This window comes from Entelurus aequoreus, linkage group LG04 (genome assembly GCF_033978785.1).
Source record: "Entelurus aequoreus isolate RoL-2023_Sb linkage group LG04, RoL_Eaeq_v1.1, whole genome shotgun sequence".
In the NCBI taxonomy this organism is placed as follows: domain Eukaryota; kingdom Metazoa; phylum Chordata; class Actinopteri; order Syngnathiformes; family Syngnathidae; genus Entelurus; species Entelurus aequoreus.
Genome location: NC_084734.1, coordinates 27,508,813 through 27,518,642, shown reverse-complemented (window position 1 = coordinate 27,518,642; position 9,830 = coordinate 27,508,813). Strand labels below are relative to the sequence as shown.

General features: G+C 41.5%; 1 protein-coding gene across 1 annotated transcript; it reads right to left on the bottom strand.

The window, feature by feature from the left end:
• Positions 1-339: 339 nt before the first annotated feature.
• Positions 340-4,601, bottom strand: LOC133649174 (mucin-2-like). Its single transcript, XM_062046009.1, has 5 exons — positions 4,475-4,601; positions 4,156-4,239; positions 3,926-4,018; positions 3,675-3,781; positions 340-357 (listed from the first exon to the last, which is right to left on the bottom strand). Exons 1-5 carry the CDS (start codon positions 4,557-4,559, stop codon positions 340-342), a joined length of 387 nt encoding a protein of 128 aa, XP_061901993.1. The 5' UTR covers positions 4,560-4,601.
• Between the last annotated feature and the right edge of the window lie 5,229 nt (positions 4,602-9,830).

The window sequence follows — 9,830 nt, the reverse complement described above, 5'->3', positions numbered from 1 at the left end:
CCAGCTTAGAAATAAATGTACTTCGCTTGTTAAGAGAGCCAAGTCTGATTTTTACCTGCATGAATGCAAAAAACATATAAATGACCCCAAAAAGTTTTGGCAAACCATAAAAGCTTCTTTAAATCATGTGACAACAAATGACTTTCCAAGTCCTTTAATTACTCAATCTGGTACTTTGTCTGATAAGACAACTATATCAAATTGTTTTAATGAGTATTTTGTTTCTGCCGGATCCTTGTTTGAGTCGTTAAATCCTCAATTGTCAAATGTTGGTTTAACTAATGTTAATATACCAAATACTCCACAGGCTGTAAAGATGCAACACCTGCACTTTTGAGTTCACACCTGTATCAGTATCTGAGGTAAACAATGCACTAAAGCGCCTGGACACAACTAAAGCAGCAGAACCTGACCAAATTGAACCCTTTTTCTTAAAATTGGCTGCTGATTTTGTTGCTGAGCCTCTCTCGCATATTTTTTTACCTACGTTTAACAAGTAAAAGCATTCCAAAAATGTGGAAATCGGCCTTTGTTCTTCCCCTGCTAAAAGGGGGTGAACCCACAAATATAAATAATTACAGACCAATTTCTAAATTATGCATTTTTTGTTTGAGAAGATCATCAGTAACCAGCTAAAGGATTTTTTAGAATCAAACAATATTGTATCTCCATTTCAATCTGGTTTTAGAAAACAACATAGCACTATTACAGCTGCTCTTAAGGTCCTCAATGATTTAATCGAGGCTGTAGACGGCAAGAAATATTGTGTCGCCCTATTTATTGATTTGTCAAAAGCATTTGACACAGTAGACCACAGTCTGTTAATTCAAGTCCTTCATCACGTTGGATTATCTAAAAATGCAGCTGGTTGGTTCACAGCAGTGGCGTGCGGTGAGGTTAATGCAGTGCCGGCCCAAGCCTCCATGGGGCCCTCTATTTCTGCCAATAATATTGATTGTTGATCATTCACACACCTACTATAAACTCATTGCGGCTCTGGCAGTGTTGTTTATATTATCCTATTGTCAGCCTGGTATGTCTTTACAAATGACATGTCATTTATAAAGATATGGGGGTGGCCCAGTTAAAGGCCTACTGAAACCCACTACTACCGACCACGCAGTCTGATAGTTTATATATCAATGATGAAATCTTAACATTATAACACATGCCAATACGGCTGGGTTAACTTATAAAGTGACATTTTAAATTTGCCGCTAAACTTCCGGTTCGAAACGCCTCTGAGGATGACGTATGCGCGTGACGTAGCCCGGGGAACACGGGTATGCCTTCCACATTGAAGCCAATACGAAAAAGCTCTGTTTTCATTTCATAATTCCACAGTATTCTGGAGATCTGTGTTCGTGAATCTGTTGCAATCATGTTCATTGCATTATGGAGAAAGAAGCTGAGCAAGCAAAGAAGAAAGTTGTCGGTGCGAAATGGACGTATTTTTCGAACGTAGTCAGCAACAACAGTACACAGCCGGCGCTTCTTTGTTTACATTCCCGAAAGATGCAGTCAAGATGGAAGAACTCGGATAACAGAGACTCTAACCAGGAGGACTTTTGACTTCGATACACAGACGCCTGTAGAGAACTGGGACAACACAGACTCTTACCAGGATTACTTTGATTTGGATGACAAAGACGCAGACGTGCTACTGTGAGTATGCAGCTTTGGCTTCTAAACATTTGATCGCTTGACCGTATGTGCGCAACTTTTTTTTGCGTATGTACGTAACTTTTTTAAAATATATAAGCTTTATGAACCTTGGGTTAGGTGAACGGTCTTTTGGGCTGAGTGATTGTGTGTGTTGATCAGGTGTTTGAATTGTATTGGCGTGTTCTATGGAGCTAGGAGCTAGCATAGGAGCTAGGAGTTATCATAACAAAGACGTAGGTGTTTTTATGCAGGATTAATTTGTGTCATATTAAATATAAGCCTGGTTGTGTTGTGGCTAATAGAGTAAATATATGTCTTGTGTTTATTTACTGTTTTAGTCATTCCCAGCTGAATACCAGGTACCGTGAGTATGCAGCCTTGGCTGCTAAACATTTGATAGCTTGACCGTATGTGCGCGTCACGTACGTAACTTTTTAAAAATATATGACCTTTATGAACCTTGGGTTAGGTGAACGGTCTTTTGGGCTGAGTGATTGTGTGTGTTGATCAGGTGTTTGAATTGTATTGGCGTGTTCTATGGAGCTAGGAGCTAGCATAGGAGCTAGGAGCTAGCATAACAAACATGCAGGTGTTTTTATGCAGGATTAATTTGTGGCATATTAAATATAAGCCTGGTTGTGTTGTGGCTAATAGAGTATATATATGTCTTGTGTTTATTTACTGTTGTAGTCATTCCCAGCTGAATATCAGGTACCGTGAGTATGCAGCCTTGGCTGCTAAACATTTGATAGCTCGACCGTATGTGCGCGTCACGTACGTAACTTTTTAAAAATATATAAGCTTTATGAACCTTGGGTTAGGTGAACGGTCTTTTGGGCTGAGTGATTGTGTGTGTTGATCAGGTGTTTGAATTGTATTGGCGTGTTTCATGGAGTTAGGAGCTAGCATAGGAGCTAGGAGTTAGCATAACAAAGACGTAGGTGTTTTTATGCAGGATTAATTTGTGGCATATTAAATATAAGCCTGGTTGTGTTGTGGCTAATAGAGTATATATATGTCTTGTGTTTATTTACTGTTGTAGTCATTCCCAGCTGAATATCAGGTCACCCCCGGCTCTCACAGAATAGCTTCAATCCCCACTAGTCCTTCACTTGCACTTTACTCATCCACAAATCTTTCATCCTCGCTCAAATTAATGGGGAAATTGTCGCTTTCTTGGTCCGAATCTCTCTCACTTCATGCGGCCATCATTGTAAACAATAGGGAACTTTGCGTATATGTTCAACTGACTACGTCACGCTACTTCCGGTAGGGGCAAGCCTTTTTTTATCAGATACCAAAAGTTACAATCTTTATCGTCGTTGTTCTATACTAAATCCTTTCAGCAAAAATATGGCAATATCGCGAAATGATCAAGTATGACACATAGAATAGATCTGCTATCCCCGTTTAAATAAAAACAATTCATTTCAGTAGGCCTTTAAGAACATAAATAATACCAATGAATGAACGAATGATGTCCACAGTGCCACATATGGTTCCTAATCTTAAAATGTAGAAAACATTCAGCTACAAGAGTGGCCTGGGGTTGAACAGTACAAGTGATAAAGCTTTGTATTTACAGTAAAAGTGTCATCTTGTCTCATCAGTCTTGTACATATTAGTCTTTAATTACTAGTTTATATTTTTAGTTAATTGTTCATATTTAATGTTTACTTTGTACTAAGAGAGCGCAGTCTACTGAAGTTAAATTCCATGTGTGTTAAACATAACTGGACAATAAAGCTAATTCTGATTCACTATATTATTGCACCTATGTTGACCCAATCCCGCTGTCCCTCGGCTGCCAGTTTTAAGGACTTTTTGGAAAATAATTTGCAGCAAAAGCAATAGACTGCATCTTTACTTCTTGAATAAGTCAGCCAGCTACGCTTTACTTTTTCCCCATTGACTAGCTGTCTGTAGCTATAATGATAATGAAAACTTCGGACATCATGCCGTTTGGGGAATGAAAAGTTCTCCTTAATAGACAGTGGTCCTCTGATCACCTGCTCAGTCCTGTCTGAATCTGAGAGGAAAGAAGGCCACTCAGCTGGGTCAACTGGCAGAGCTGATGATGGTCCATGGTGTGAAGGGGACGTTGTGGTGGAAGTTGCTGAGGAAGTGACCAAATAAAGACAATGACTAAAAAAGAAGGACCTATAAGGTCATTAAATTGCACTGTTGGACATAATTATTAATCTCAGAATGTTCTGCAGTACAATGAGCAATTATAAAGGGTGTTTTGCAGTTAACTTACTAGATAAATCAGCTGTGGTTTCAGACATGGAGGGGACAGTGGGCACAGAGGATGGAGGTGTGTGAGAGAGCACTGTAGAGGATGGAGATGGACCTAAGATGAAATACATACATACATACATATAGGCACACATATTAATGAGATACTTTGACTATATTAATTTCCCTTCAGGTGTAATGTTTATACTAAGAAATTAAATGTATACTGTATGGTGACAGTCTTTTCCTCACCTGATTCATCACTCACAGTTGAGCCTGAGGATGTGGACTGGCTCTGGGCTGATTCTGTGCCTCCAAAGTATTTTAACAATGCTCCTGGGGAAGTTTCACATAACTTATGAGTTGATGTAAAAAATAATGTTTATTTTACTCACATAAATTACCGTGCTCTGCTGCAAACAATTTGTGCAAACAACATATCTCACTAGTAACCTGATGCTAAAAACATATTGCTAGCACCGCGCTAGCTAGCTAACGTCACCTAGCTAAAGCTAATTACAGCTACAAATCTCTTTGATAAACTTTTTATTACCAAGTCATGCAAACATACCTTTATCATGGCATTTTTTCTCCTCTTCCACTTTCTTCTTCTTCCTTTTTTCTGCACCTGAAGGATATGTCCTTTTTTGTGACATTGTTTTGCCTCTATCTGCGCTTTTGATGCCCAGTGCGCATGTCTGGCATTGCACGGCAGGCGGCAAACGTCACAGGTGCAGTAGAGGCAGCTTAAAGAGAGGCAGGAAGAATCACTAGGCCTAGATCAGCAGCAGCACTCTGTTGACCTAAAATTGTGTTTTTGTACAATAATATATCTTTGATCATTTAGAAATCATCAGTCAGACTCGTACATGCAAAAAATAAAAATAAGAACGTTTTGTTAATTGCTTTTGGGGGTCCCCTGGTGGCCGCGGGGCCCTAAGCAAGCGCTTAGTACGCTTATGCCTTGGGCCGGCTCTGGGTTAATCTCTGGTGAGGCACTGCATCATCACAGTCAGATTTACAAACATGTGAACCCTAAATAGTATCTTATTCACCACGTGATTGGCAGCAGTTAACGGGTTATGTTAAACAGCTCATACCAGCATTCTTTACACAACTGTAGCACACAAAAAATCAATCAATCAATCAATGTTTATTTATATAGCCCTAAATCACAAGTGTCTCAAAGGGCTGTACAAGCCACAACGACATCCTCGGTACAGAGCCCACATACGGGCAAGGAAAAACTCACCCCAGTGGGACGTCGGTGAATGACTATGAGAAACCTTGGAGAGGACCGCATATGTGGGTAACCCCCCCCCTCTAGGGGAGACCGAAAGCAACGGATGTCGAGTGGGTCTGACATAACATTGTGAAAGTCCAGTCCACAGTGGATCCAACACATCAGCGGGAGTCCAGTCCACAGCGGGGCCAACAGGAAACCATCCCGAGCGGAGACGGGTCAGCAGCGCAGAGATGTCCCCAACCGATGCACAGGCTAGTGGTCCACCCGGGGTCCCGGCTCTGGACAGCCAGCACTTCATCCATGGCCACCGGACCTATGCGACTCCCCCTCGCAAGGGACAGGGGAGAAGAGGAGAGAAGAAAAGAAACGGCAGATCAACTGGTCTAAAAAAGGGGGGGTCTATTTAAAGGCTAGATTATACAAATGAGTTTTAAGATGGGACTTAAATGCTTCTACTGAGGTAGCATCTCTAACTGTTACCGGGAGGGCATTCCAGAGTACTGGAGCCCGAATAGAAAACGCTCTATAGCCCGCAGACTTTTTTTTGGCTCTGGGAATCACTAATAAGCCGGAGTTCTTTGAACGCAGATTTCTTGTCGGGACATATGGTACAATACAATCGGCGAGATAGGCTGGAGCTAAACCGTGTAATATTTTATACGTAAGTAGTAAAACCTTAAAGTCGCATCTTAAGTGCACAGGAAGCCAGTGCAAGTGAGCCAGTATAGGCGTAATATGATCAAACTTTCTTGTTTTTGTCAAAAGCCTTGCAGCCGCATTTTGTACCAACTGTAATCTTTTAATGCTAGACATAGGGAGGCCCGAAAATAATATGTTACAGTAATCGAGACGAGACGTAACGAACGCATGAATAATGATCTCAGCGTCGCTAGTGGACAAGATGGAACGAATTTTAGCGATATTACGGAGATGAAAGAAGGCCGTTTTAGTAACACTCTTAATGTGTGACTCAAACGAGAGAATTGGGTCGAAGATAATACCCAGATTCTTTACCGAGTCTCCTTGTTTAATTGTTTGGTTGTCAAATGTTAAGGTGGTATTATTAAATAGATGTTGGTGTCTAGCAGGACCGATAATCAGCATTTCCGTTTTCTTAGCGTTGAGTTGCAAAAAGTTAGCGGACATCCATTGTTTAATTTCATTAAGACACGCCTCCAGCTGACTACAGTCCGGCGTGTTGGTCAGCTTTAGGGGCATGTAGAGTTGAGTGTCATCAGCATAACAGTGAAAGCTAACACCGTACTTGCGTATGATGTCACCCAGCGGCAGCATGTAAATACTAAAGAGTGCAGGGCCAAGAACCGAACCCTGGGGAACTCCGCACGTTACCTTGACATAGTCCGAGGTCACATTGTTATGGGAGACGCACTGCATCCTGTCAGTAAGATAAGAGTTAAACCAAGACAAGGCTAAGTCTGACATACCAATACGTGTTTTGATACGCTCTAATAAAATATTATGATCGACGGTATCGAAAGCGGCGCTAAGATCAAGAAGCAGCAACATAGATGACGCATCAGAATCCATCGTTAGCAATAGATCATTAGTCATTTTTGCGAGGGCTGTCTCCGTAGAGTGATTTGCCCTGAAACCGGATTGAAAAGGTTCACAGAGATTGTTAGTCACTAAGTGTTCATTTAGCTGCTGTGCAACAGTTTTTTCGAGAATTTTGGAAATAAACGGAAGGTGGGAGACCGGTCGGTAGTTTACCATGAGGTCAGGATCGAGGTTAGGTCTTTTGAGCAGAGGATGAATAACCGCTTTTTTGAATGCTAGGGGAACAGTGCCGGAGGAAAGTGATAAGTTTATAATATTTAACACTGATGGACCTAATAATACAAACAGTTCCTTGATAAGTTTCCCAGGAAGTGGGTCAAGTAAACACGTTGTTTGTTTTATCCCACTTACACGCTGTAATAATTCCTCTAATGTTATTTCATCAAAAATAGAGAGACTATTTTGGAGGGCAGTGTCCGTCGTATATACAGTCGTATTTGTGTTAATAGAACCCAGTTGTAGCTGGGATGCGTTGTCTTTAATCTCCTTTCTAATGAGTTCAATTTTCTTATTAAAGAAATTCATAAAATCATCTGCCGAGTGGGTGGAGCTACTGGGAGGAGTCCCTTGTTGGGTTAGCGATGCTACTGTACTAAACAGAAATTTAGGATCGTTTTTGTTGAGGCGGATGAGATTTGAGTAGTATTTAGCTTTAGCTAAGGTAAGCATGCGTTTATAAGTTATTAAACTATCACTCCATGCTTGATGGAAAACCTCAAGTTTAGTCGCGCGCCATTTGCGTTCCAGTTTTCTACATGATAATTTATGAGCTCTAATTTCTTCTGTAAACCATGGGGTGCGCCTTTTAGGGGCCCTTTTTTGCTTTAGCGGTGCTATACTATCAATAATTTCGCGCAAGGCATCGTCAAAGTTGTTAGTGAGTTTATCAATAGAGCCGACATAATTTGGGAATGGTGCTATTACCGAAGGCAGTAGGTCAGCAAGAGTCATCGTTGTGGCAGCATTAATGTTGCGGCCGCTATAGCAGTTATTATTATTATTAGCTTGTTGACAAAGAGTCAAAACTTCAAATTTTATAAGGTAATGATCGGACATTACTTTAGTATATGGAAGTATCATAACTTTGGAGGTGGTGACACCCCTGACAAGCACTAGATCTATTGTATTACCGTTGCGATGCGTGGGTTCATGTATTATTTGTGTAAGACCACAGCTATCAATTATGGTTTGGAGCGCCACGCACTGAGGGTCCGATGGGGTATTCATATGGATATTAAAGTCCCCCATTATGATTATATTGTCGGCGTGCGTCACTAGATCAGCAACGAACTCTGAGAATTCACTGATAAAGTCCGAATAGGGCCCAGGGGGGCGGTAGATAACAGCCAGGTCGAGAGGTAGCGGTGTGACGGACCTCATAGTAAGCACCTCAAACGATTTATATTTATTATTTAGGTTAGGGGTAAGGTTGAAATTTTCATTGTATATTAGTGCGACACCCCCTCCCCTTTTAAGAGGGCGGGCAACATGCGCATTCGTATAGTTAGGAGGAGATGCCTCATTGAGCGCAAAAAATTCGTCCGGTTTGAGCCAGGTTTCGCTAAGACCAATGACGTTAAGATTGTTGTCTCTAATGACCTCATTAACCAATAACGCCTTGGGAGACAATGATCTTATGTTTAAAAAGCCCATATTATAGGTATTGGGCTGTTTTGACGAGTTTTTGTTAAGATTATCCGTAGTGGCAATATTAACAATGTTGCGTTTATTATGCGTAGTGCACTTTAAATAGTTTCGACCATATCTAGGAATTGATATGACGGGAATTTTCCGATTGTTTGCTTGGTGCTGCAATAGACTGGACATATCATAATTTGCCACCTCAGTAGAATGCATGTCCACCTCTGACACAGACACAACAGAAAAAACATTATGTGAATTGTGTATTATTCTAAGAGAATTGCTATGCGTACATGGATTATCCAGCCTGGCGCTGGCTAGTTCTAGCTTAACTGACTCCTCACCCGGACTAACAGACATTGTAATTGCCTGTGACCGGGCTTGCTCTAGTGTAGTCAGTCAAGTGAGACTTAAATAGTAGTCTATGTTTCTAGACAGGATGATGGCGCCTTCCTGGTTAGGGTGAAGGCCGTCTCTCATCAGCAAGCCTGGTTTGCCCCAGAAAGAGGGCCAGTTATCAATAAACGTTAGTCCCTGCGTCCTACAGTAGCTAGCCAACCACTTGTTAAGCGAGACTAATCTGCTATATCTCTCATCATTGCCTCTCGCAGGCAGGGGGCCAGAGACAATTACTCGATGCCTGGACATCTTTCTGGCGAGATCACAAGTCCTGGCTATGTTTCTCTTTGTAATCTCTGACTGTCTCATTCTAGTGTCATTGGAGCCAACGTGTACAACTATATTCGCATAATTAGTGGTGCGATTAGCCTGTCGTACGTGTTTACTAGGCCTGTTGCGAGTTAGCTCCCTAAGATTAGCTTCAATGTCAGGTGCTCTGGCCCCGGGGATACACTTTATTGTGGCTGGTTTGCTAAGCTTTATGTTTCGGGTGATGGAGTCCCCTATAACTAAGGTGTGGTGCCCGGTAGACTGGGGTGTAGGACTAGCTAAAGAGCTAAATCTATTATGCGTCTCAACCGGTACACCGTAGCTTGTAGGCCGCTTAGGACTGCTAAAAGCACATTTAATAAAAAAAAACATTATTATGGTCTTACCTTTCTTGCTGGACATCCACACAGCCAGCCTTTGCGTGTGCACCACGCCGTTTGAAAAGAACGGGTCTTCTGTCCCGAAGTCAAAAGCAAACCTTTTAGCTCCGGCGTTGGTCTACCTTTAATTATTACCTCCTGCTTCGATTGAAAGTCCAGTTTAGAAAACTGTTTAATTTTACATATGTAATCCTCCATGTTTTTAATAAAAGTCCAGGCGAGAGGAAATAAACAATCGCTGCACTAATTGACTTGCAAACGTTTTTTTTGTTTTTGTTTTTTTTTGTTCTGCGGCCGAGGAATGATCTCTGGGATCACTACCGCCCTCTACCACTAGGAGGCCGGATTACTGCGAGCCTCAACCAGTACGTCTTTTGCAGCAGATTTATGAATGCTCAGCACAAGAAATATGT

Coding starts and splice junctions, on each gene's coding strand:
- LOC133649174 (XM_062046009.1), bottom strand. CDS start 4,559: ATGTCACAAAAAAGGACATATCCTTCAGGTGCAGAAAAAAGGAAGAAG. Junction 4,240..4,474: donor GAAAAAATGCCATGATAAAG/GTATGTTTGCAT, acceptor AAACTTCCCCAG/GAGCATTGTTAAAATACTTT. Junction 4,019..4,155: donor AACTGTGAGTGATGAATCAG/GTGAGGAAAAGA, acceptor ATTTCATCTTAG/GTCCATCTCCATCCTCTACA.